This window comes from Oncorhynchus gorbuscha, linkage group LG18 (genome assembly GCF_021184085.1).
Source record: "Oncorhynchus gorbuscha isolate QuinsamMale2020 ecotype Even-year linkage group LG18, OgorEven_v1.0, whole genome shotgun sequence".
Taxonomy (NCBI): domain Eukaryota; kingdom Metazoa; phylum Chordata; class Actinopteri; order Salmoniformes; family Salmonidae; genus Oncorhynchus; species Oncorhynchus gorbuscha.
The window spans coordinates 65736356-65763258 of record NC_060190.1 but is presented as its reverse complement, the minus strand read 5'-3'; the positions used below and the strand labels follow the sequence as shown (position 1 = coordinate 65763258).

General features: G+C 42.4%; 4 protein-coding genes across 6 annotated transcripts; all 4 read right to left on the bottom strand.

Moving 5' to 3' along the window:
• Positions 1-261: 261 nt before the first annotated feature.
• Positions 262-3421, bottom strand: hyal1 (hyaluronidase 1). The gene is made up of 4 exons (XM_046311101.1): positions 3129-3421; positions 1984-2903; positions 1776-1865; positions 262-1690 (listed from the first exon to the last, which is right to left on the bottom strand). Exons 1-4 carry the CDS (start codon positions 3130-3132, stop codon positions 1370-1372), a joined length of 1335 nt encoding a protein of 444 aa, XP_046167057.1. The 5' UTR covers positions 3133-3421; the 3' UTR covers positions 262-1369.
• Positions 3422-5059: 1638 nt separating this feature from the next.
• Positions 5060-9635, bottom strand: LOC124003117 (hyaluronidase-2-like). The gene is made up of 4 exons (XM_046311182.1): positions 9002-9635; positions 7505-8485; positions 6461-6550; positions 5060-6192 (listed from the first exon to the last, which is right to left on the bottom strand). Exons 2-4 carry the CDS (start codon positions 8441-8443, stop codon positions 5794-5796), a joined length of 1428 nt encoding a protein of 475 aa, XP_046167138.1. The 5' UTR covers positions 8444-8485; positions 9002-9635; the 3' UTR covers positions 5060-5793.
• Positions 9636-13054: 3419 nt separating this feature from the next.
• On the bottom strand, positions 13055-14884 carry LOC124004017 (tumor suppressor candidate 2-like). Of its 2 annotated transcripts, none has more exons than XM_046312748.1 (4): positions 14740-14884; positions 13872-14112; positions 13655-13775; positions 13055-13541 (listed from the first exon to the last, which is right to left on the bottom strand). In XM_046312748.1, exons 2-4 carry the CDS (start codon positions 14021-14023, stop codon positions 13476-13478), a joined length of 339 nt encoding a protein of 112 aa, XP_046168704.1. In that variant the 5' UTR covers positions 14024-14112; positions 14740-14884; the 3' UTR covers positions 13055-13475. The 2 variants fall into 2 exon arrangements, with proteins under 2 accessions (XP_046168704.1, XP_046168703.1); XM_046312747.1 differs by having other exon boundaries at positions 14520-14873.
• A 1708-nt stretch (positions 14885-16592) lies between these two features.
• Positions 16593-25753, bottom strand: LOC124003701 (ras association domain-containing protein 1-like). Of its 2 annotated transcripts, XM_046312233.1 has the most exons (8): positions 25437-25753; positions 24415-24793; positions 22948-23060; positions 18842-18949; positions 18331-18622; positions 18078-18193; positions 16963-17974; positions 16593-16875 (listed from the first exon to the last, which is right to left on the bottom strand). In XM_046312233.1, exons 2-7 carry the CDS (start codon positions 24734-24736, stop codon positions 17795-17797), a joined length of 1131 nt encoding a protein of 376 aa, XP_046168189.1. In that variant the 5' UTR covers positions 24737-24793; positions 25437-25753; the 3' UTR covers positions 16593-16875; positions 16963-17794. The 2 variants fall into 2 exon arrangements, with proteins under 2 accessions (XP_046168189.1, XP_046168191.1); XM_046312235.1 differs by lacking the exons at positions 22948-23060; positions 24415-24793; positions 25437-25753 and adding an exon at positions 21622-22246.
• Between the last annotated feature and the right edge of the window lie 1150 nt (positions 25754-26903).

Here is a 26903-nt window from a genome sequence, read left to right as displayed (position 1 = left end):
GTTTCAGTTGAATTATTACATACCACCACCTGGTGGTCACAGACCTGCAGTAGGAAACCCAGGGAATCCTGTCAGAGCTCAGCATGCTGCTCCTCTGCTAACAGCTCACACACAAGTATAGAAATAACCATGTTCTTTCTAAATGAGAGTGTGGGTACAAGGCATCCATAATAGGTCCACTGTGGTGCGAGGTTGGGATATCACATGCAGCTGTGCTGAAATGGTTGAAGCCCACTTCCTATTGTGATTTTAGTACAGATATGCCAGTGAGATCATTTATTGAATGTAAAAATTAAAAAACATTTCAGTTGAAGTATCTGGTAGACAATACATTCACCCATACAGTATCAATCATGAGTACATTAAATGACATTTCTAATGAGTCACATATACGCCCACAGGGTTCTAGTAAATTTCTGAGTACATTTGTGGTGCTCAAGAATCACTTTGCCATTAGCTAACAGCTGAAACTGTCAAGCACCACTCCAGTTGGTGTGGATCTCCTTAGCTCTAATAGCTTTAAAAACTTAAAGTCCCGAAATGAAGCATTATTTTAAAGCTAGAATCCTTAGTTGCTACATCCATTGATGATCCATGAATGATATATACCCATTGATTCTTGAAGAATATAACTTGTAAATGCATCGTGATCTTAGCTCAACTCGCATACCCCATCAGAACCCAAAATATGTTGTTTTACTGCAATGTTGGTAAACAGTGTAAACACTGTATAGCATAAAAACATGGTTAAAGGCATCCATAGCTCTGTCTATAAATTTGAGAATGGTTCCACTTCTAAAAGGCCCATCCCTCAGCTTAATGCCAAAGCAGAGGAGGAATGACTACTTTGTTATTGTTTCAACGAAGGATTCAAGCTTAACCACTGATTTTCTGTGACGTGTTTGAAACCAATAGGAATAATCCCAGGTCATAAACTGTAATTTATCAAGATTACATTTCTACTTTTGTAAAATGTCTGCAAACTATTTTCTAAACAGACATGTGCTTAAATGTCAATGTCAACTATGCTTTATTCCTAGCTTTCTCAGTGATCTACAAATAAACTGTTCATAATATCATCTCACTTCATCCCTCACTAGTAAACTCATCCAACTGGTAACATGTAACCCACCTATCTGGAGTGGTCAGAGGCAGATTGGTGTTGAGCAGGGAGAGTCTGAATGAGGGTCACGAATGCAACAATGCTGGTTACAATTGTTATACTTCTATACCTTATTGGCTCAGGACTGGGTATAATGTGTCCCATAAGAGTGAGTACAGTAATCAGAGTGGGCTAACGTAATGTAATGTAGCGTAACGTAATGTAACCGATGCTCCTTTAAACACAAGGGGATTGTCTCGATCAGAACTACAGGGGCTTGGAGCAGTGTTTACCTCCCCAGCCAGGATAGCATTGGCACTGGAAGTGGGTCTGTATGTACACAGCCTCACGTGGCTTCAGTTGGCCCAGCACCCTGTAGCGTTGCCCTCCCTCTGGCCTCTTCTCAGGCACCACAGTCCAGGCACTGGGGTCCAGGTGGAGGTAGGCACGGGAGACTTTGTCTCTCCTCTGGCATCGGCCCTGAGAGGAGCACACCGTCCTGCTACACAGAGTAGCTGCTGTGGTCACATTCACCAAGTAACGGCCCAGGGTTTCATCCAGGTAGTCTTTGATTGCCTCACAATTCGCCTGGAAAACAGGAAATCACAAATAATTATTATTTGTGTGTGTTTGCATATGCAGGGAATGGACCAAATTCTAAGTTGCAATGTACCTTAGATTTGGAGTAGGCATCGTCTCCCCACAGTACGATTCCTGCAGATCCTAAAGCAGCACTCTCTCCAATCGTGTGGACCAGGACCTCCTAACAAAGTAGCAATCAGGAGTCAGTATGTATCACGTACCATAACTCATACTATTGCACTGATAGACAATAGGGATTGGCAGTACAGAACAGCATACTGAACTAGGGGGGCACCTGCCTGAGAGAGGAACTCCAGAGAGTAAGTGTAGACAATGCGGGCGTACGGAAACACAGGGGGGACCATGGGGGTCACCTGCGCGCCCACCCTCATGGCTTCCATGACACGGTGGTGTGTGTAGAGGAGGATGCCGTTGCCAAGACCACGCATCCCAATATCCAGGTAGATATCTGGGTACAGGGCAGAGGAGACATTCCACAGCCAGAACAGATCATCATTCCTCTTCAACTCTATCTGAGGACACTCCCCTGTGTAGTTATATGTTGTGTTTTTGTAGTAGTTATAGCAGGAGGGGAAGCCATAAAAGCCCCACATTCCCTTGGGCCTCTCCTGCTCCCCCAACCTTAGGGTGCCCTCCATGAACGCCTGTGCTGCATCCTCAAACTCCTTGCGGGCCACCACCTCCACCTGAGCAGGGCTCCAGTCTGGGTGCTTGGCTCTCACTAGGGCCCTGGACCCCTCCCAGTAAACCTTCATGCCTTCCCAGTTGCGCTCCCACAGTGGCCTCCAGCTTTCCCAGTCCACCACAGCCAGCCCTTGGAAGTCTCTGTCAGGCATGTAGGTCCGGAGGTCCTCAGAGGTAGCCCTCAGGTGCTCCAGCAGGCTGGCATTCTGTGGCACCCCACCGTTAACTGCCTCTCCTTGGTTGTATCTTGGGTACAGACCCAGTTTAGAATTGTAGAAGATGGTGATGTTGTCACCCATGAAGCTCTGGTTCTGATTGCTCACTATGTTGAACACTCCCAGGTCCAGATCCACCCCATAGCGGCTCTTACACTGGGCTGTGGGGGCATTCCACACAGTGAGGAAGGGCAGCTGGGACAGTGTGGGGAGTACTCCTGCTTCATGCTCACTGCTAAGAACAATACTGGCCACATTCACACAAAGAATCAGCGCCCCAGGGAAAATGCACTTTATACCTGCAGAGAGAAAACACTACTTTTATACCATATTTTGCCAAATTGAAATAAAAGCAGTGTACACAGTCAGTACATACTGATTCAAGTTCTCCACTATTTTACTGTGAGGAAGTAAGTCACATGACTTTGAGTGTGCTAAGGGAATCTAATGAAAATATGCACTGCATAAACATTACTTAGCTAAGTCAAAATAACACAATAACAGCTCCTTATTAGTCTACTTACCCATATCATCGGTTTCGTGGGCAAATAGTTGGTTTATACAAGTCAACTGACTATAGAGAAAAGTGTATGCTATCACATGATCTGCTGATAGCCAACTTCTCTTTTCAAAGTAAGAAAGAGGAAGGAAAACGGTCTGGAGAAACACGCGCTGGATTTAGGTCGTCCGCTATGCCTGGGGTTCGGACTTTGTTATTTTTATTGCACAAAGTGCAAATTCGGATCACCATTTGCGCCACGCGAACTAAATGCAGTGCATCTTGAAAAACCAGAGGAGATTTTCCAAGCACCAATCAAAAGAGGACGAGGCAGAACGTTTTCTCATACAGTCGACATTCGTTAAAGATACATGAACAAATGTATTTCGCTCTGAATCACCTTTGTGAATCGAATTGCGAGTTTGAAATATCAAGCCAATGTATGCTTTGTTTACTGTAGCCCAGTGGTTTTCAACCTGTGGTCCGCTGCAGGTGGTTTGCGAAATTGTTTAGATTCATTTTTGTTATATCTATTTTTTCTTCCAGACATAATAACAGTTGGGAGTATTAATGGTATTATAAGCAATTTCACGATGCAAATGGTTTATAATAATTATTATTATTATTATTATAATATAAACAATTATAATTATAAACAATTATAATTATTATAGTTTATAATATTATAATAATAATTATTATTATATTATTATGTGCTACATTTACTGGTAAAATGGACAACATTTGACCACCAAAATATTTTACATTTAGCAAATTCTGCGACTCCACCAATGGTGGTCCTCAAGAGCTTTTTACAGTGATTTGGTGGTCCCCTGAACAGGACAGGTTGGGAACCACTATAGCCCATTCATCTCGTGAAAATAGTCTATTATATAAATGATTAGAAAGTATTGCTCTCAGAATGGGCCTACAGAATGCACTGTCTTTAATATTTTTGTATTTTTATTTAACCTTTATTTAACTAGGCAAGTCAGTTAAGAACACATTCTTATTTACATTGATGGCCTATCCCGGCCAAACCAGGACGACGCTGGACCAATTGTGTGCCGCCCTATGGGACTCCAAATCACAGCCGGATGTGATGCAGGCTGGATTCGAACCAGTGCCTTAGACCGCTGCACCACTCGGGATAATGAATTAATGAATTAGATCATTAAAATAAACAGGCTCTGTGCATTAACATTTTAACAGACCTGGCTATCTGCAATGTGTCTAAACACACAGGCCTATAAAACTTTAGGATCTCTTGCTGAAGACTTCAAAGGAACCAAAATAATTTTGGCTAGAGGAAACCTATAATTATGGTAGAGGAGGGCTGTTAAATCAAATATGGTGTTGTGGCCTAGGCTACAGTAAGGCAATGCTTCAGACAAAGTTTTATTTGACCCCAAAATCGGGAGGGTAGCCTATTACCCACTCATTTGGATGTCAAAACCCCAACACTGTTTTTTAAAAGATATATAGATCAGTGGAGAATTCTATAAACATGCAGGGTCTTTCCATAATGTTAGGTCATGTGTCAGCTTCCTGGAAACATGTATTGCTGAAAAGAACATTTGGCTGGCAGCACCAGACAATTATAGGGGGAAATGGGTTGTGCCAGACAAATGCAATCTCAAAAGTAGCCTGTATTTAAGGTCTAGGCCAGGGGTATCCAACTCTTACCCTACGAGGTCCGGAGCCTGCTGGTTTTCTGTTCTGCCTGATAATTAATTGCACACACCTGGTGTCCCAGGTCTAAATCAGTCCCTGATTAGAGAGTAACAATGACAACAATGCAGTGGAACTGGTATCGAGGTCCAGAGTTGAGTTTGAAGAGTCTAGGCCTATAGCCCATATGTGTACATTGTGATTTTTGGATCCACCAGAAACAAAGCAGAGAGAGGCACTGATAGACCAGTGACCAGCAAGAGTGATGCATCTGCAAGATTTGTATTGGATGTTGTTAAGGCTTTGATTTATTTTGAAAAATTGAAACACAGTACACAGTAAAATAGATGCACAATTCTGGAGAGAAAATAGTAGTCTTGTTTTTGTCATAACATTTGTCATAAAATAACAAAAGCTTTTTTCTTGTGTGAAAATACATTCATATAAATATGAACTTTTACCTAAAGATAAAAATGTCAAAGGTCAGGCACTAAGTACTATTTTGTGCTATTAAAAAAATCAAGTGCATCGGTCCCATTTTGACACACACACATAACACAAACCTGTACATATATCATAAGCTGAAAACTACCACACAAAAACAAACTGGGATCATGAGAAAATTACAACTTAAAAGGGGAGGGTTTGTAGAAAGGAAAGGGGAGGGGGGTGGGAAGAAGAGACAGGCATGAGAGAGATATATATTGTTGGGACTGAGAAAGAGCGAGAGAGCAATGTAAACAAAGTTATTTCCAGCGAGCCCTCCAATGTATCAAGAAAATCAAAACACACAAACAACCATAATTCTACGTACGTGTTCCACAGTGTTCCACCATCTAATCATAGATTCACCAACCTTACAGCATCCTGGGCCCCAGTGAATACATTTGCATTTGTCCCAGTGCATGTATATAATGTTTGTGCATTTTGTGGAAGTGTGTAGATAATGTCATGTGTATACCAATACACATTAAATCATTTTAAATGTAGCTGTATGAACTATGTATGTATGCAATCAGTCAGAGCAGGAGTGTGAGGAGTAGCAGGAGCAGACAGTGAACCCATGTCCCCATGACTGAAGGTGCGATACCTCTCTGTTGTAGGGGGTCTCTCTGGCCACAACCCTCTCCCTGGTAGCCACTATAGCACTGGCACTGAAACTCTCTCTGAAAGCCCATTATCTCCTCTTCCCCAAGCTGACCTAGAGTTTGAACCTTGAATTTGCCATTTTCCAGGCTGACTATGTTGTGGGTGAGGGGGCTGAGGTGCAGGTAGGCGTCAGTGTCAGGGTGTCTGCGCAGGCAGCGTCCTTGGGAACCGCACAGCCTCTGGCTGCACAGCTCTGCTGCCGTGGAGACATTGAGCAGGTACCGGCCCAGCGGACCCTGTAGGTACTCATTCAGACTGAAGCAACTGGTCTGGAGAGAGAAAAACACACACAGAGTTGAAAGATTGATGTTGTTCCTGCGTCTCCCCAATTTAAATTAAGCTTACAGTCCACTACAAACCATTTCACATCATAATAACAAAAAGCATAGGAAGAGGGGCTGCTACAAAAACACAACTCATAATCAGCTGATCATCAAGTGTGTGACATGATTGACTATGATATTGTGACAAGCAGTCAGAGGTCCTGTGATTTGGTAATTCAGTGATTCGTAGCGATGTCATTGTGTGAACACTTGCCTTGCTGCCTGCATAAGCATGGTCTCCCCAGAGGATGATGCCTGCAGCCCCAAGAGCCACACTCTCCCCGATGGTGGAGACCAGGTCCGTCTGCAGAGAGATGAAATCATTACAAATCTTGACTATAGGAGTACAGATTTGTCACAAAAAGCACACCGTGCACAGTAATCACAAATCAGCCAGTGGAAATGGAACCAGAATGAACCACATGCACTTAGTATTGTTGAGCGTGAGAGGGGGCGAGAGGTAACTGGACCCTATAGACCTTGTGTATAACCACCTCTTATCTGCTCATGCCCCCTAAGGAAATGCACTATGGAGTGTTAGCGAGTAACATGTCCAACACCCATCCTGCTCACACACATACAAAAGAGTGGTAGTATTGGAGTGACTGCTGATAGCGCAGGAAAGGGTTGCAGCCACAGATAAGGACGGAGAGAAATTTGTCTGTGAATCAGGGTCAATCAAACCAGCACACATAGACACACCACACAAAAGAGCAGTTAGAAATCACACCCATTGATGAAATAGATTTTAAAGAGGGAGTATTCAGAAAAAATATGAAACGCTTTCAAACTAAAACTCATTGAATCCTCAAAACATTAACTGAATCGGAATCATCATTCAAATCTATTTTAGGGTAGGATTAGGGTAGGTTTATAGGCTGTAGATATCGGTTAACATAAATTATTCTTCCAACTCCTTGACTACTTTCTCACTGAATTGAGCTGGAATATGATATGCAGGATGGATTTCCTGTCCAATGGTAAACAGTCTGATCAAAAGGTCTAGGTAGGTGGCCTGGGGTGGCCTATCTGTCTAAGCCACTGCCTCTGGAGGACATGTATGATGTTCTGCAGCCAGCATGGATTTCAATCTGTTCCCGTGCTCTTTCAGCAACCTCTCTCTCATATCTTTCACCTCCATCTGTCTCAACCCAATAAACATACAAATACTTTTTTTTAAACTATATTATTTAAAGGTCTAGGTAGGATAAGTGCTCCTGGTTAGTACTATGTGACTGTTAGTGAAACGGCCCCTCACCTCTGTCAGCAGGTCCAATACGTTGGCGTAGGTGGGCCGGGCATACACAAAGACGGGACGTGCCAGCCCGTCTCCCCCTGATGCCAGACGCATCCCCTCCTTCACCCGGTTCCGGACAAACTGGCGCCCAGAGGGCGAAGAGCGTAGCACTGTGCTCATGTATACGGAAGGGAAGAGGGCTGTACTCTCAGTCCACAGCCATTTGAGCATTTCATTCCGGGCCACCTCCACGTCAGGGCAGCGGCCTGTGTAGTTCTCCAGAGTGATCCTGTAGTCGTGGTTATAGCAGTCTGGGAACAGGTAGAACCCCCACAGCTGGTTGGGCCGCAGGCTCTTGGCCAGCCTCAGGGTCTCCAGCATGAACTTCCGGGCCGACATCTCAAACTCCTGCTGGGCCACCTTAGCCACACGCTCTGCGGGCCAAGCTAGGTTCTTCTCAGCCACCAGCTGGCGTGACTGTCTGCGGTACACATCCTTGAAGTCCCAGTTGCGGATCCACAGTGGTCTCCATTCCTCCCAGTCAATAACTGCCAGTCCCTTGGCCCCTGGTTCACGTATGTAATACTGAATGCCCTCCGGCATCTTCTCCAGATGCTGAGTGAGACTGGCAACCTGCGGGAGCCCACCGTTCATGGCTGTACCATCAGGCTCATCATAGTAGGGGTACAACCCTAAGCGGTCCTTGTAAAATATGGTGAGGTTCTGGCGGACAAAGCCCTCATTGGGCGACGCCACAATCTGGAACTGCTCCAGCTGAAAATGGATACCGTGCCGCGGGCCGCAGTCCTCCGTCGGGGCATTCCAGGCCAGGACCAGAGGCTTTTGGGGATACAGTGGCCATCTTGTGGGCTTCAGTTCCTCAGCACAGAAGCAGCAGTCCCATAGAAGAGTCACCAACAACAATACTTTCCAATCAGGCAGTACAGTCCAGTACAACATGACTTTTGTGGGGAATGAATCTTTTCACTCTGCTCTCCTGTCCTGTAAAGATAAATTACACACTTATTTTAAATGTAAATTGAAGTGAACATCACAAATTATATTTGGGATTTCTAATCAATAGATTCAGATTTGCTACCAACTGTAATTACTTGGGTACCTCCATGACCATACAAGTTGAAATAGAGGGCTGACTTCCCCCACAGGTTCAAGACATACACTGGGTTTAAGAACGAAGAGGATAATATGGTGTGAACAGTTCAGCTGGTTTAATTCATTGTATTCCGCGTGAAAGCCTCTATGAATAATGCATTAAGATCAAGCATCCTACTGTATATGACAAGCCTAGAAACAATACCACTTTTCATGAAGATGATGAATTTAATATTTAGTTTAAGTTCGAGGTTACTGAAAGTAATCCGTTTGTTGGGAAACAGTATTTAGCAGCAGTGGACTTGAAAAAGCAGTAGACGCTTGTCTCGGGAAACACACCCTAACATTTTTGTTTTTACCCATGAGGAAGTTTTAATTAGTGGAAAAGAAAATAGAAAAACATACTTTACAGAAACGAGGAAGCATTCCCAAAAGATGGAGTCCTGCTATATTCCAAGCCACGTTTGTCTTTCCTCAAGATAAGTTGGAGAAAAGTGAATTAAACAAACTTTAAGTGATCCCTGCAATAATAGGTAAAAACACTGGTACTTCATTTATGTCACTGGCGTGTATTATTACTGTACTTTACAACTTGAAACGACAGTGAGTGTACCCGTAAACCTTGTACTGTTGTCAGTTCAGTTGCACGAAACGCCTACCCTAGACTAGCGGGAGACTGGCCCACTTCAGGATGTTCCATTCAGCATGAAAAGGGGGGAGTGGCGAACTAATCCGTACAATTCTGATATTTGTACTGTAGGCGTGTCAAGTGGTTCTTAATATATTGTATGACACCAACATAATTGAACTAACCTAGGTTTAATATCTTATATTATATTTCTTTCCAGTTAATATTTCTTTCCAGTTTTTAATTGAAAAGAGTTCCTTTGATTTGTCAGTTGAACACTTCAGAATGAGTCAGTCCAAAACGTTTCCAATTTGGTCATTGAAAACAGATGCAATACACATGACCAAAAGTACGTGGACACCTGCTTGTCGAACATCTCATTCCAAAATTAATATGGAGTTGGTTCCCCCTTTGCTGCTATAACAGCCTCCACTCTTCTGGGAAGATTTTCCACTCGATGTTGGAACAATGCTGCAGGGACTTGCTTCCATTCAGCCACAAGAGCATTAGAGAGGTCTGGCTCTACAGTTCATCCCAAAGGTGTTTGATGGGGTTGATGTCAGGGCTCTGTGCAGGCCAGTCAAGTTCTTCCACACCGATCTTGACAATCCATTTCTGTATGGACTTTGTTTCATGTGCACGGGGCATCGTCATGCTGAAACCGGAAAGGGCCTTTCTCAAACAGTTGCCACAAAGTTGGAAGCACAGAATCGTCTAGAATGTCATTGTATGCTGTAGCATTAAGATTTTCCTTCACTGGAACTTAAAGAGCCTGAACCATGAAAAACACCCCCAGACCATTATTCCTCCTCCACCAAACTTTACAGTTGGCACTATGCATTGGGGCAGGTAGCGTTTTCCTGGCATCCACCAAACCCAGATTCATCCTTCAGACTGCCGGATGGTGAAGCGTGATTTATCACTCCAGAGAATGTGTTTCCACTGCTCCAGAGTCCAATGGAGGCGAGCTTTACACCACTCCAGCCAACACTTGGCATTGCGCATGGTGATCTTAGGCTTGTGTGAGGAGGCTGCTATGCCATGGAAACCCATTTCATGAAGCTCCCAACTAACAGTTAGTGTGCAAACGTTGCTTCCAGTGGCAATTTGGAACTCAGGGGAGAGTGTTACAACCGAAGACAGACGATTTTTACGCATTACGCGCTTCAGCACTCGGCATCCCCGTTCTATGAGATTGTGGCCTACGACTTCGCAACTGACCTGTTGTTGCGTCTACGCATTTCCACATCACAATAACAGCACTTACAGTTGACCCAGGCAGCTCAAGCAGGGAAGAAATTTGATTAACGGACTTGTTGGAAGGGTGTCTTCCTATGACAGTACCATGTTGAAAGTCACTGATCCATTTTACTTTACCTATGAATATTGCATGGCTGTGTGCTCGATTTTACACACCTGTCAGCAACGGGTGTGGCTGAAATAGCCAAATCAACTAATTTGAAGGGATGTCCACATAATTTTGTATATATAGTGTATATTGTTGTATTATCTGGATTTAATAGCTGTTGACAGCATAGAATAGGGGTCCCAATTACATTCAGTCATGGGCCGGTTTTCCCTTGAAAGGATTGTTGGGGGGTTGAACATGGTTATAAATCATTTGTACTGCAAATTAACCACAAGAATCCCAAACAGACTATTTGACAAAACATAATTACTTCAAACCTTGTTTACATTGGGATACGATCACATACGCCTCACTTTTTATGCGTGGGAATACTTCGTAACAGATGTCCTAAATATAAAAACCACTTTGAGACGATTTCCTCGTGATTTTACAGTATTTAATATCCAACAACAAAAATCACCTGCGGCCCGCCTATTGAGGAAGCCTGGCGTAGACCCTCCCAACATACTGAGAGTGCCATGCCTATAGTTTGAGTTCTCAGTTTGATACATTTTAGTCATTTAACAGACTCTCTTATCCAGAGTGACTTACAGTAGTGAGTGCATCCATTTTTTGTACTGGTCCCCCATGGGAATCAACGCCACAACCCTGGCGTTGCAAAAGCCACACTCTACCAATTGAGCCACACAGGACCATTTGAGTTCATATAGTTTTTGGCCAAAAAGTTAAATGACAAGCATACAATTGCAACCAATGTTTTAAACATGTTCATTACATATTCATAAACTATCTATACACTTATAATTGACAGTTTAAACCCCTTAATAAATAATTGTAAGTAGGCTACACCATAATATAAAGTCTTACAGAATAACCTATAGCTAATGTAAGCAAGCACGGTATATCTCTAGGACTAGTAGCATTTAAACTCTGTCTGGACACAGACATCTGGCATGCAGATGTTCCGCTTGAGGCAGATGAGATGGCCATTGGCAGTGGCTCAAATGAACCAACCAAGTACCACATGCTGTCATGTTGCCAAGATCATGGAAAGATTTAGAGCAGGCTGGGGTTGAAAGCTTTTAAATGAATAGTTAGAAGCAAAGTCCAACAAAACATATGCCTAAAGGGTGCATGTAACGTGGAGGATCTGAGAGCACATGATAGACAAAAAACCCTGGAAGTGAGGTGAGGCCTCATCCTGTGGGGGGGTCACTCAGTTGATGCGGTTCCGCTGTTTGTTCTCCAAGCTCTGCTGACTCACCTGCTAGTATATGCGTGTGAATGAGACAAAGAGAGAGTGGGGGACGAGAAGGGATGGGCAGTTTCCCTCCATCCTGCGTGCTTCCCTTTGACCCTTGACTCCTGGACATTACATCATCAGCCTTCAGGCACCTCCAGGAAGTGATAACAATGTGGGGAACTGGAAACACACTCTGTCACCATCATAAACAAGCACTTTAAAAATCAGAGGGACCATAGGACTGTATAATAGCCTGGAACTCACACAGGTTACATTTTGAACTTTGTAGATCATGTGGGAAATGGCTTTATAAAATTCATTTTTATCATTGAGAAGTATGAAAATATATTTTTACACCAACAACCCATGAATTCACATACTTTACATAAACTGCCTATGGCATTTGAACTCCATGGGACTTTCTGATTAAATAAAATGTCATGATGCAACTGAAATATACATATTTACATCCTCACACACCTTTTTCCATCACACCATGTAAATTGCTTACAGTATGCTATTTGGATGTATTACTCTTCTTGCTAAATCCATCAGTATGGCTAAAACACGCTTTAGGAATTTATGATCATAAACAAGCCTCACCCATTCGAGAGTAACCAATCTCAGAGGAAGTTGCTCTGCAGAACATCAAAGGACAGAATGAAGGAGGAATTACATCAGTCTGACCCCTGGCCCTGAAACACACCCAACCACATTCCATACAATTACAGGGGCCAGAGATGGCCATTATTCCCATAGCCAGCCGTATGCTACAAGAGAGCAACACTGAAACAGACAATGTCATGATCATGAACCATTAGATACTGTACAAATTATCATTAGAATATTTTCCCCCAAACCTTCAATATGTATATAAAGTACTTCACTTTATCATAAACAACTAGACACATGTCATGTCATAATCATCTTAAATTATTCAAAGTCAATTGGCATAAATGATGACTGATCCAAAAACGTTACAGAATCAAACCTGAGACCCACCTGTACAAGAGCACTGCCCCCTGGTGCCTAAACTGAAATACAGCAGAGAGAAAAAAAATATTCACCAAAAGCTTCCCAGGATTATGATAACGAGAAGGACTAGTAAATTGAGCCAATCAGTCTTTAAATCGCAGAACACAAAACCATCGATATTGTGACCACATTGTGTGTAGACTGTGAACCATATGCAGACTTGATAAAAACGGGATGCCTCAGTATTTTAGCCTGGTAAACCATTTATTCAAGTATTTCCAACTCAGACAGATTATTTTTATTTACATTAAAAGTTCACTAGTGCAGGTCTTGGCTCCAATCAGAGGCAGACATAGATATGATAAAATTGAAAATGGTCAACATGTGGGAATTCATAAACCTTCCCTTTCTTGAGCTACCTTTCTCTCCCACACACACACACTTCTCTACATGTCACAAAAGGCAGTACTTTTACTCTATCCTTTATCTTTCACCAAAACATCTATCCGCCTCCCCTTTCTCTCCGCAACATAGCTTCAGTGATCTGTCCACAGCTGTAGTCAGACATCTCATCCATCTTACACCAGCGTTCAAGATGGAGCAGTTGTAGTGTGTGGCAGCCTTTGACTGACATCTTTTCCACATTAGATCAGCCCAATGTGATTCACACTTCACAGAGGATGACAGGAAAATCTACATGGATCCGGGGATGGTTCAGCTTCACAATTCCCTACAAACAGATAACAATACCCACAAGAGTAATTATAAACAAGAACCATGGGTACCTGGAAACCTTTCCAAAACAGAGTCTGGGACTCTCAAGTGATCATCCAATCAGCGTACCTGAGGTATGAGGTTCTTCTGAATCCTCTTCAGCTTGGACCTCTTCCGGCCATTTTTTGTCACCAAAGTCTCTTCATAGAACTCATGAGCCAGGTCCCCATCCTCATCATAGTAAAGAGAGCTAACACACATACACACAAAATCAGGTATTGGAAAATATTTCGCTAAGGATCACATATCATATAGGCTACATATTGCATTTAGCAAACATTATTACCTCCTCCTTGTGAAAATAAATGGGATTGCTTTTCTGGTCCCTTTGAGGCGGGTCAACGAGTGGTCTTCTTGCCCCTCACTGCCTGAATCACCTCCAGCTCCTGAACCAGCAAATGGCCAAGCACCTTTCACCTTGGACCCACTGCCTCCCATCTTCAGTGATGGGACATTATCCCCTGTGAAACCCCCTAGGCAACGAGTATATGAGCTGTACAGACAGTCAGTTGTCTCCTGGTTTGGATCTGAAAACAAGAACAGTTATGCCATAGGCACTGCTGATAAAACACAAAAGCTGTTGCGTTAGCTAGCCTGATGTTACCACATAGGCCAAACAATAGTTAGCTAGCAAGTTAAATAGCTAGGTTAGCTTGCTAACTAGTTGGCATTCAAACGGTCAATTTAACATTAGCTAGTTATAGTAGTTATTGAACGACGTTAGCCAAGATGGCTAGCCAACGTAACACTGTTCAAATTACGGCTGATAGCAAACTAAGTTATCTTAATATAGTAAATGAATTAAGCTTTTAAAATGCATCAACCAAAACTACATAACTATCTCAACGGCTGTTTGCTACGCTAGCCTAGTAACTTAACAATTAGCAAGGTAAGCTGACGTTAGCTAGCGGTGTATTATGGTGACAGCACTTACAGTAACATGTTCATTATTTTAGCTGTGACTTCTATTCGTCCTTGGAGTAAGGTGGTGTTGATCAAATACACTGTTGTTGTTAAAAGCTAGCTAAAATGGCTGGCTAGCTAGTACAGATCTCAAAAAACAATCACGCCATACGTCACGAATGGTCTAAACGATCGAAAGAACCGCACGGTTGGTCAGCTGAGCTTGCGCATGAGTGACATAAACAATGTACCTCTAGCCAGTACTGAGAGGATGTAGGTAGATGTTTGCACAATATCCTTTACTAACTCTGTACACCATCACAAGGAAATAATAGTAACATTCTCTTTGTCAAAGTTTGCAGCCCAAACACTTAAGACACACCCTATCTCCTCAGCTTTTAAATTAAGTGGACACTTTTGATGACGTTTCATGACGTGTGACAAGAAGACACTTGCAGGGCAAGGGAGGCAGGAATTGGCAAGACATCAGTAGGTTTATAATTGAACACATTTATGAAGATTTTACACTATTGTGGAGAGATGTACTGTTTGGATTCTTTATATACAATAGAAATAAGCGCAATCATTTTTACGTAATTAATTTCATTATTCTTTTGGCCAAATTTCATATACACAAATGTAAATTTACAAATAGAAAAACACATTTTCGTACCCTACAAAAATAAATTGAACTGTATTTTAGGACGGTTAAATGCTCTACTAACAAAAAAGCTGTTAGAATTGTAAGTATATGCATGTCCCTTAAGGTCCTTGTGTAATTGTAATGTGATATTGTACCCCCTAGCTCGATTGTCTATTGTTTGTAATCTATGTATGCTTGTGTTCCCTCATGTGCTTTATGTATTGATTTTATATTAATAAAAATATAAAAATAAAATAAAAAGGGAGGCAGGAATTGTGTTGCATCTTTTTTGGCATTGTATTCATGTAAGAAAACTGTGGCAAGACATCAGTAGATTTATAATTGAACACATTCATGAAGATCTTACAATATTGTGGAGAGATGTACTGCTTGAATTATTTACCTACGATAGAAATAAGCTGAAACATTTTTATGTAATTTATTTAATTATTCTTTTGGCCAAATTTCATATTGACAAATGTAAATTTACAACAAAAAAACATATTCTAACCTTGCATAAATAAATTGAACTGTATTTTAAGACAATTAAATACTCTACTAACAAAAGGCTGTTAGAATAATTGTATGTCCCTTAAGGTCCTTGTATAATGTGATATTGTACCCCCTAGCCCTATTGTCCATTGTATATTATTTATATATACTTGTGTTCCCACATGTACTTCCTGTATTAATTTGTTGTTAATAAAAAATAAAAATAAAAAGGAGGCAGGCATTATTTTTTTAATGGAAATTCGTCACTCGTTCATCCCGCGATGATTGTGTTTTCAGCCACAGGTACTTGTGGGTGCTTTATATGCGCAACAGTCAATTATGATTGCATGTCTACCTATATTAAATATATGATTATGAATATACGCCTACTGTATGATAGCTAGCTAACGGTAGCCTGCCTAGCTAGAACTTCTGAGGAAGGGAAATGTTTTTTTTCTACAATTTTCAAAAGATAACCAAACAAAAACATATTTGCTTTTAACGAGGCGTGTTTGTGCCATCATGTGCATTAGTAGCACAATTTCAAACTTATTTGCATCCATTTTTACTTCCACTTGTATGTTGCCTTCTCCATTGATGTTGTTTTTAAGTTTTCGCGGACTTTTTTTAGCTGATGTACAATCCTCGCAAATTGAATTATGGGGAGTTTCAGACCCCGGAATTAACATAAGTATACACTCGCAAAATCCAATGAAAACGAGGCCTGAGGGCATTACGTTGCAAACTTCCCTATTTGGACCACCCGCCAAGATGGCGACGGAGTATCCCCCAAGGGCATAAGGCGAGGGTAAGTGGAAGAGAGTGTGTCTTTTAAGTATTTGGACCGCAAACCAAGTACTCGCAACTAGCCATAACTGCCAAGTGAGGATAGCATTATTTAGTAAACGAATATCATCCCAATGGAATAACCCCATCATCAAGAGACATCACACCTTTGTGAAGGATATATTATGTAATGTGAACAGTGCTAATTTATTATTGTTTTGTAAAAAATATATTGACACTGGACATGTAAAAACTTTTTTTTTGAATAATTGACAGTCAAGGTATTATTTCAAGCAATGTACTGATCATATGAATCCTATTCTCAACTCTATTATTCTGTTGTTTTAGCTTTAAAATCTCATAAAGAACATGAAAAGATATACAAACAAACAAACATTCCATAAAAATCATCAGCTTCCAGTTCAAAGTGTTTCAAGGATGAGATTCCCCTATCAATTAAATCAACCTGGGGATTCCCGTATCAATTAAATCAACCTGGGGATTCCCCTATCAATTAAATCAACCTGGGGATTCCCCTATCAATTAAATCAACCTGGGGATTCCCCTATCAATTAAATCAACCTGGGGATTCCCCTATCAATTAAATCAACCTGGGGATTGTCCTCTCAATTGACATTCACAGTGCACCCAACACATGGGGCACTCCCACTCAGTTGCATAAAGGGACAGCAAAAAGAGTAACATCCATCACAGTACGGATGTGCAAGAGGTATGTGGCAGAGATTGGGGTCAAATGGAAACCTGGGGTACCTACCTGGCCCATAATGTCCATCGCTTGTTATTCTGACTAGCATTTGGGTCTGGAGATACTGAGGCAGACAGCACCTGAATATGTTTAACATTTGTCTTAGCTAGTAGGTTGGCTACCCTCTTTTTGCTTGGCATTAAGGGAGTTAAACAGCTTTTTGATATGGCTTACCCCACTCAGGTGTCTCAAAACTATCTTTGATCGTTACCCCAAAGCTATAAATGATATAATCTATGGACCCTACTGCCAGCAAGAATAATGTGATAAACGCTACGAACCAGGTAGCTGACCCAGGATAGTGAAATGGCGCCCCCATAATGAGAGGCAGTACTGGACAAAGCCAGTCTCTCATCAGCCACAGTTTCATATACTGTTTCTCAACTCTCATTATCAACAGACTCTCTCTAGCTGTACGGCACTTCTGATAGCTCTCACATTCACACGCGCTTGCCCTCTTGCTCTCATGCGCCCTCTCGCTCTCATTCGTTCTTTCACTCTCCTCCTTTGAGGGAGGTGTCCACTTGTGTTCTCTGGGATCTTTGGATGCAGTGATGACTGGTCATCTTGTGATGGTTGTCAGTCAGAGGTGCAGGTTGTCCCATAGGCGACATGTTTCTCAGCCAGGGGTGGAACCACTAGCGGAGGAACCACCAGGGATGGAAGCAGCAGCAAGGGCCTCCTGCATTCTGGTGCGGGCCAAAGCGTAGCGCTGCAAAATCTGCTTGACATGCTCCTCCTCCTCACGCTGTAACATGCGGACAAAGTTCTTGAGCTCTGGCATAGAGAAGGCATCCCACTGGACAGAGAGAGGAGGGAGACAGAGCATTAGTGTATGCTGCACAATGTGAAATGGCCAGGTTGGTTTGAGAATCAATGCCCAATGCATGCTCAATACTCACGTTGACCTCTCCAGTCTCATTCTCTTTCAATACCAAACTGAGGGCTTTCTCATTGGGTCCAGCACACAGACGCAGTTCGAGTGGATGCTCGTCATCAGACAGCTTACGTAGGAACACTGAGAGAAATACAGGAGGACAATATAATGAATTAACTGTATTGCACCTTGTTGTATTTATCTACTGTATGTGATGTCAATGCAGAACAAAGAACAGACATGTGCTGCCACAAAACCGGTCACAGAAGTAGGCTTACCTTGGTCATGACGCTCGGTGCGCTCAAACAGGGCAAACTTTCCAGGGTTGTCCACCACAGTGAACTTCTTTAGCAATGCTTCGATGACCTCACGAGCGCATGTCCGGGAGCTGATGTGTAGGTGTTTAGATGTATCCTTGGGCAGGTAGAAAGAGGTGCAACGTTTTACTCCCCCATTCTTCTTGCCCGCACCATCCTGTGTTGCAGTACCCTTTCTCGGTGGGGGAACTGACACAGGTCGTACCAGCTTGAACTGGACCTTTATGAAGCCAGTGAAGGAGCCATCTTTGTTCTGTTGAAGAGAATGAAGAAATGTTGGCATAAAATGTAACATTAACACACATTATCAACATCTTATTGCATAGTAGACATTACATTGTTGGGGTAATTCTGCAGTATTGTAACTGAGCAATTACTCAATTACTAGATTTATTACAATGTTACTACAATGGTATACTAGATTTATTACAATGTTACTACAATGGTATAAGGGAAACTTGTTAGTACTCACCAGGTTCATAAAGAGGTTGCTGTTGATTTGAGCATTGAACTCCTTCACCTTCTGCTGGATCTCTGTGCCTGACAGCTCCTGCTGCTTCCCACATTTGACCTGCTCATCCTGACCAGAGAGATAGAAAAGGGAGTCAATATTTCAATAAGCCATTTATTGGTTACACTTTAATTGTCGAAGCAGCCGTAAAAGCCCTCTTTCAATTTGGCTTACTCTCTCATCTTCCTAAAGACAAAAAAGGGTTATCTTGGGAGTCTTTTGTGTTCTACCACTTTAAGCCAAGTTTAAATGTGTTGCATGTAAAATGATGCCTGTAAGAAATGTGTTATGTGGGCCTAATGGGGGCAAACTAACACCCCACAACATTTCATATTGAAAAAAAATCTAATTGATTAGAGGGACAGTTAAGGAGGAACGACATATCGACCAATTGAACTAAACATTTAGTTAAGAAAATCATCCCAATGAAAATTCCCAGAGGTGGACAAGCTGGGTTTTTTCCCGCAGTAGCTGAGAAGAAGGAAGCACTAGACTGGTGTAAGGCAAAATGGTATTGAATGAGAAACAGCATTACTGCTTTTTTCAGGACTTATTGCTGCTGTATAATGAAGAGTTGGTAAATGTGCTAAATAGCAACCTATGCTTCACAGTGCTAACTTCCTGTAAGCTCCACTCCTTCCTTCACAAATGACCACCGGTTGCATCAGATTTCAAACTTCCTGTCAAGTGTCAACGTAGCCATAGCTTACAATAGGGAAGTAGTGGAGTACAATGATGTCAGCGCTGACCAATCCTAGTTCCTGAACTCCTATCTCTGAAGAGGGAGGCGCCATGGGGGAACGTGCAGCTGTTTGTAATGTCTGCAACGGCTTTGAGCTGCATTCTTTAATGCTGTGTTCATGTAAAGAAAAATATCCCCCGCCCACCCGCTTGAGATGTCTGGTATGGACACACGGTATCCACCACATGTATGCACATCCGGTGTCTAATGGTCCGTTCTTGCTTCCTGTGTGAGGATGTTATTCAGGACATATGATGCACAAAATGTAGGCGCATCAATTAGGGCAGTATTTCCCAACCCTAGTCCTCAGGTACCCCCAACAGTACACATTTTTACTGTAACACTGGACAAGCACACCTGATTCAACCTGTCAACTAATCATAAAACCCTCAATGAGCTGAGTGAGGTGTGTTTGTCAAGGGCTACAACAAAACTCTGTATTGTTGGAGGCACTTGGGGACCAGGATTGGGAAACACTGAATTAGGGGACCAACAGTAGCTGTTTTTCGTGGATGGGGGAGGGATGATCCATAGATCAATAGCCATTAATCTCCATGGCTCGTGCTACCATCAGTACCCTGGGGCAAAATCACAAGAAAAATAACTAAATCAGGAGGAAAATCACAGGGACAGATAAATAACTCTTTAGGAATGGTGCCATTCAAAACTATATTGCTCTTGTGTTGTTTATCCCACTAATCATGTTCCTAATGCGGAGAGTTAGCTGATGTTTACACATTGGAGAAATGAATGGCCACAGCTGCCCAGAATTCATGGAGCACAAAACTACATAAAGCAATGTCAAGCTGTGAAAAAAAGATCAATAAACCAGATCAATAACCTACATCCTAATGCAGATTGAAAGGCTGCTGAGTTAATGTCCTGCAGTTAATTATTAAATAGGCAATCACAAAATGAGAGCCAGCTCATTCTACTAAGGAGTCACTAATGTTCACGGTGACGTTATCACTTTGTACTGTACTCTGTATAATAACATTCAAGATGATGTGGAAATATTAGTTAATCAGACATGATCTTATTTTGCCATTACTCATTCAAACCCTGTGGAAATATGTGTCCAGGCTTGTATGCAGACTTGTGTGTGCAAGCTTTGTAAGTGTAATGTTTGTTCAGATGTGAGAGTAGAACACTGAACAGTAGGCTACATGAGTGTGTTTGTGTTCCCAAACTTAACTAGAGGTACAGTATCATGGGTGCGTCACTAAACATGAATTTGTGAGTGGTTCTCAGCATCAGGGTGTAAGAGTCATCATTGTAATATAGATGTTAAGCAAGCCAAACTGCTTTCTTAACCCGGAAGCCAGCAGCACCAATGTGTCGGAGGAAACACCGTACAGCTGGCAACCGAGGTCAGCGTGCATGTGCCCGGCCCGCCACAAGGAGTCGCTAGAGCGCAATGGGACAAGGACATCCCGGCCGGGCAAACCCTCCCCTAACCCGGACGGCGCTGGGCCAATTGTCCGCCAGCTCATGGGTCTCCTGGTCGCGGCCGGCTGTGACAGAGCCTGGGATTGAACACGGGTCTGTAGTGAAATATTTTATATGAGAGGTACAGCAGATCCCAATTATTTTTTTTTTTAAAGGAGCCATGGTAGAGTTACTCGGGGTACTACAGCAATCACGCTATTAGTGAATAATCATAAACTACAATGCAACTATAAAGAAAGTTACAGAGTGGGCTCCTGAGTGGGGCAGCGCTCTAAGGCACTGCATCTCAGTGCTAGAGGCGTCACTACAGACCCTGGTTCAATTCCACGCTGTCTCACAACCGGCCGTGATTGGGAGTCCCATAGGGCGGCACACAATTGGCCCAGTGTCGTTTGGGTTTGGCCGGGGTAGCCCGTCATTGTAAATAAGAACTTTCCTAGTTAAATAAAGGTAAAATAAAAAATACAATTAAACAGAACTATTCTAAATGGAAACAGCTTGGTAGGCAATTGACATAGTCCTGTCTGCTTGATAAAGTTATAATTCTTACCTTCTCTTTCTTGGATTTGCAAATGAATGATGTGCGAGCAGTAAAGTACTGCTCGAAATCAGAATCCGAGTCCCCACTGCAGTATCCGCTACTGGTGGAGCTGCCCCACGTCTTCCCGAAGGATGGGCTCTTATCCGAAACACTGACCGCGTCTTTCATGATCAAAATGTTGCAATGTAACGTTAGACTCTGGAACGATATTGCGATCAGACTTCGCTACAATTTCTCAAATTGTATCTAATTCGGCTTTGATTGGAGCACTAATAGGCGTAGTTTCCCGTTTAATAAAACAATGTATATCTTAAAATGTATCCCGCTGTAATAAACATGTAGTAACTACAGCAACTTGAGATTCACAGATAGTGTGTAGCGTATTCAGACTGCTAGTATAGTTAGTATCTCCCTGTAAACTTCAACAACGTTCTAAAGCATGTTTTTGTCGGTTTCCTGTTCAATCTAGCCACGTTTCGGTTTCTCAAAACGAGCAGAGAACAGGATGCGGGACCAGCCCCCGCCTTTCCATCTCTCTCCCCGGACCGCGGAGGCCCCACCCAGGCAGTTGAGATTAGAAAATACACAAAATCAGCGCAAACGGCCATGATTGGGCGTTGAGGGAGAATTAGAACTCCCATGACATCATACCCCCCCCCCTCTTTTCCTGTCTGCCAATAATAAATGCGACGTGAGACAATGAAAATCATTGAGGATTCAGATGAAAGCAGAGCATAGGGGATTCACATAACATGACAAATGCATGACATATGTAGGCCTAGGGTTCTACAGAGAACAGCACCACTTTAGAGAAAAATAAATATATCAGATAAGACTAGCTCCCGAGTGGCGCAGCAATCTAAGGCACTGCAGACCCTGGTTCGATTCCAGGCTGTATCACAACCGGCCGTGATTGGGAGTCCTATAGGGCGGTGCAAAATTGGCCCGGGGTAGGCCGTCATTGTAAATAATAATTTGTTCTTAACTGACTTGCCTTGTTAAATAAAGGTTCATTAATAAATACAAATAAAATACATATAAAAGATTGATGCCCATAGATAGGGTACTGTCGCCAAAGGGAATTGTGAGAGAGAGGACCTGAACTGAAAGGACCTGACACAGGGGGATCATGGAATAGAAAGAAACATGAATAGAAAGAAAAGAAGACTAGGGTGATTGATTACAGAGAGTGTGCAGACACCATGTCACCACAAAGAGTATGGCCTGAATAGTGGATAGGTGGTGGTCATGACACACGACATGGCCGGTGAATGAGAGGTTGAGTAGAGAAAACAAATTAAATGACACACATACATCAGATCGTGAGGTTCTTACCACATTTGTATCAGTCTCTACAGCACATGTTTGTTCAACTGTGGAGCCACGATCCAAACTGCAATCTAATTGGATGAGAGGTCGACATCGATAGTGACATGTGAATCCACAATCTGTGAGAAAAGATAAGTGATTAATTAAAAACAGGATTTGATCAGATCATGGGTTGTAATCAAAGTTGTGCCTTCTCCACAGATGTAAGGAAATGTCAGCTATGAAAAGAAGTGTTGAGCACTGGCACAAACTTCCATTTACTCAATTTAGGATGTCAATTCCCTCCAGTTTTGGGACATTTTGAGATTCTAATTTATCTGCTGTCCTCCACAGGCCACATGGAGTCATTACACGTTTGACAGAACTAGTCACAGACTAAAAAATATTACTTCAAATTGGTCACTAACTAATCAAACAGGACATGATCAGACAAGTATTGCTAGACAGTAGAGGGATTATTTGACAAATAAAGAGGTGTTGTCATGAGAGTTTACCAGTATATTCCCCATACACTTCAGACACAGGCTACACTTCTCAATTCTCTCTCCACACATGTAATGGCCACACATAACAATTTAAAGAGCCGGTTTCAGCCAGAGGAAAGGAAGTTCATAGTGTAAACTTTGAAGATTATGCATGTACCTACACAGACATTTAAAAAAAAAAACACTAGATCCATCTTAATGCCCTGAAGAATAGACTGCCGCCAACAGCTGACTGAATTTGGGAGTTTTCCAAGTACTCCAGAGCTAAAACAGGGTCTGGGATTTCCAGGCGAGCGGTTTGGTTCTCAGCTGGTTCGTCGCTGCTGGGAACAGTAATGTCCCTCTTTGCAGAAACTAAAAAAGCCTATTCAGGCCTAATGAATACTGAGTTCGGTGAATAGAGCCCATCTTACAAAAAGCCCATTTAGTCCATCTGAGAAACAATGACTTAAAGCTATATGGCCTAGCATATACATAAACAAACACATACAGTATATCCTATGCACACACAAACAGGCTATATAATACTGTAGGACCCTGGTTTGCACGGGCGGAAATCAACTCTGCCTCTTGACCATGCTTTCTATGTCTGCTAGAGGGTCGAGGGTTCGCGCCACACTCCTTGCCCGTTTAATTATATTGGTGTCAGAAGTGGGATAACCTTGAAACACATTCTCATAGGCTAGCCATAGTTAAACCCTATAACACTCACGCACATAGGCCTACATAACACAGGAGGCTGTTGAGGGGAGGGCTCTTAATAATGTCTGGAATTGTGTGAATTAAATGGTATCAAGCACCATTTCATTCACTCCATGGAAACCATGTGTTTGATACCATTCCATTCATTCCGTTCCAGCCATTACTATGAGCCCGTCCTCCCCAATTAAGGTGACACCGGTTGCCTGTGACATACATGTATGCAGACATACAATCCTAATAATTATCATACAAGTCAATCCTATGCAGCAGCAGAAGACAGACTCACTGGCACAGCGCAGGCTCTGTTTGTACAGTCCCCAGATGAAGTCTCCACACAGGTCACACCAGGTGGGCTGGGCATGGCTGCAGGGCTGGAAGTCATGTCCCTCCCCCCTCTCATCTGTGAGCCGTGGGTCCAGGCTATCCCCCAGCAGTCGGATGATGCCCACCCGGCTGAGCAGCTCTGGGACCTTCCCTGGGCTGATCCGCAGGGCATTGGCCCGCTCCAGGCGAGGTGGTGAGCGAGGCACCTCGCAGCAGGTCAGCTCAATCCGGTCATTGTCATGCAGCCTCAAATCATGGAGCTCAATGAACTCACCCCAAGACATTCTGTTAGTCACAGCTTCAGTTCCTTCTTCACTCAGAGGCAATCATCACACCTGTGACTAAAAACAATAATACACAATCCAGCATCACCAATCATGAAGCACCAACTCATGGACAGGACATTGGCCTACAGTAGTACATTGTTGCTAGCCTTCAAATGTGGGGAGAACTTCCCATACAGCTATTGCTTCCCTTACTATATAAACCACAGCTTGAACTAAATAAAATAGCCTATTCTATAGCCTACTGAGTATGAATGAAGTCATTGTTTCTCGACATAAAATTATCTGTGTTAGTACTTTAATATAATTTGCCATTTGCTGCATCAATAAAGTGGTCTAATAATAATTTTTAAAAAAATAGCGTTTTAAGGCTATTTTATAATTGTCCTGTTCTTTATTGTTTTAATAACGGAGCACGTTGCCGTCTATTATTAAATACCCAGATAACTAGTTATATTAATTTGCATACCATCAAATGTCAGATTATATAATCGAATAAATCGCCAATATTCTGCTTCAAACATGTCGTGAATAATAATTGTAAATCAGGCCTACATGCAGCCGTTTAGCATCACAGATGAAGATGTCTGAGGGAGGAGGGGGTAGACTAGAAACACAAGAAACAAGGGACCAACTCGAGCCTATTTCACATCATTCATAAAACTTGCTATAGACTTGTTTTGAAAGTTTAACAATTTACCAAATCCGGGATCCACCCCGCAGCGGCGGATGCCTCGTCCCTGATGTTCTATCGTACCAAGTTTCCATATAAGTTATTACGAATAACGGAGCAGAGGTGGGCAGTTTCGCGTCTGGTCTGGAAACAATGTATTATCGGATACTTAACGGAAATACCCCAATTCGGAGAAAAAAAATCGAGATTATCAGCAGCGCGTTTACTTTATAACGACCCCATCACCCTATTCGGACACCCCAACATGTGACGCAATAACAAGACAAGAAAATTAGAGAAAGACGAGAAAGTGAAGAGCAGACTACTGTTCTTGACATCCGGAATGTTTTCACATAGGGGGTGCTTCTGAGTCTTGAACAGTAGAGCGGGCGCGGGAGATGTGTGTGTGTAAATCCCCCAGCCCTCCATCGCCATTGAACACTGTATCTGTATGCTATTTCATTAGTGACATTCAAATACAAACTACATTAAGGATAATAATTTACTAATCATCCATTGACAGTATATGTTAAATGTTTGTCAGTTAACATGTGAACTTCACAGGCACACCCTTTTTTTACAGTTCAAGGCGCGCAGAGTCTAAACAATCAAGTGGGTAAAGTTACTTTGAAATACTACCCAGTGAAATGGATACCGTGCAGTTACCTGAACAATAGGCAGATTCTGATCCCAGGATGACTGACCATGATGATGAGTCAAAACATGAGGCCACAAACTTTGGAGTTTCTTGTAAAACATTTTTCTATTTCACATCTATGACAGACACATAGGCTCATTTAATTGTTAGAATTGTCAGAAAAAAGTGTGCTAAAAAACTTGTAAGATGACAAGCTAATGAGGAGCCCATTATTACAATTTAATTAGGAAGTCTTGAGTTGTGCTCCTTCCCAGGTTCAACCTGTGAGTTCCACTCAGTCTGAGATCAAAGGGATATATCAGGTCTGAGATCAAAGGGATATAAACTCTGCTTGATCATTTATTTTTTTTAATTAATGTTTTACCTTTATTTAACTAGGCAAGTCAGTTAAAAACAAATTCTTATATACAAAGATGGCCTACACCGGCCAAACCTGGATGAATCTGGGCCAATTGTGTGCCGCGCTATGGGACTCCCAATCACGGCCGGTTGTGAAACAGCCTGGATTCGACCAGGGTGTCTGTAGTGACTCCTCAAGCACTGAGATGCAGTGCATTAGATCGTTGCGCCACCCGGGAGCCGTCAACGTTTGCATTAATACAATCTAGAAGTCGGAATTTAATTGAGACAGACAAACCTCAAAAGGTTAACATTAACAGTCCAAAACCATAACAATTGCATTCAAATCCCATCCCAAATTGCATATAGGTGAATATCTTTCCATTGACTTGTCACCACATAAGACCTCTCTTCTCTCTCCCATCACACTTTTTTTTGCCTTTACCTCCCTTATCTCACCTCATTTGCTCACATCGTATATAAACTTGTTTATACTG

What these genes read in the sequence shown, in the direction of transcription:
- hyal1 (XM_046311101.1), bottom strand. An exon ending in CTCTGGAGTTCCTCTCTCAG is followed by an intron (nt 1,866 to 1,983) that starts GCAGGTGCCCCC and finishes CTACTTTGTTAG; the next exon opens with GAGGTCCTGGTCCACACGAT. An exon ending in ATGCCTACTCCAAATCTAAG is followed by an intron (nt 1,691 to 1,775) that starts GTACATTGCAAC and finishes CCTGTTTTCCAG; the next exon opens with GCGAATTGTGAGGCAATCAA.
- LOC124003117 (XM_046311182.1), bottom strand. Translation starts at nt 8,443, where the DNA reads ATGTTGTACTGGACTGTACTGCCTGATTGGAAAGTATTGTTGTTGGTG. An exon ending in TATTGGACCTGCTGACAGAG is followed by an intron (nt 6,551 to 7,504) that starts GTGAGGGGCCGT and finishes ATCTCTCTGCAG; the next exon opens with ACGGACCTGGTCTCCACCAT. An exon ending in ATGCTTATGCAGGCAGCAAG is followed by an intron (nt 6,193 to 6,460) that starts GCAAGTGTTCAC and finishes TTCTCTCTCCAG; the next exon opens with ACCAGTTGCTTCAGTCTGAA.
- LOC124004017 (XM_046312748.1), bottom strand. Translation starts at nt 14,023, where the DNA reads ATGGGAGGCAGTGGGTCCAAGGTGAAAGGTGCTTGGCCATTTGCTGGT. An exon ending in TTTATTTTCACAAGGAGGAG is followed by an intron (nt 13,776 to 13,871) that starts GTAATAATGTTT and finishes TATGTGTGTTAG; the next exon opens with CTCTCTTTACTATGATGAGG. An exon ending in AGAAGAACCTCATACCTCAG is followed by an intron (nt 13,542 to 13,654) that starts GTACGCTGATTG and finishes ATCTGTTTGTAG; the next exon opens with GGAATTGTGAAGCTGAACCA.
- LOC124003701 (XM_046312233.1), bottom strand. Translation starts at nt 24,736, where the DNA reads ATGTCTTGGGGTGAGTTCATTGAGCTCCATGATTTGAGGCTGCATGAC. An exon ending in ACAGAGCCTGCGCTGTGCCA is followed by an intron (nt 23,061 to 24,414) that starts GTGAGTCTGTCT and finishes CTTTTCTCACAG; the next exon opens with ATTGTGGATTCACATGTCAC. An exon ending in TAGAGACTGATACAAATGTG is followed by an intron (nt 18,950 to 22,947) that starts GTAAGAACCTCA and finishes CTCTCTGGTCAG; the next exon opens with GATGAGCAGGTCAAATGTGG.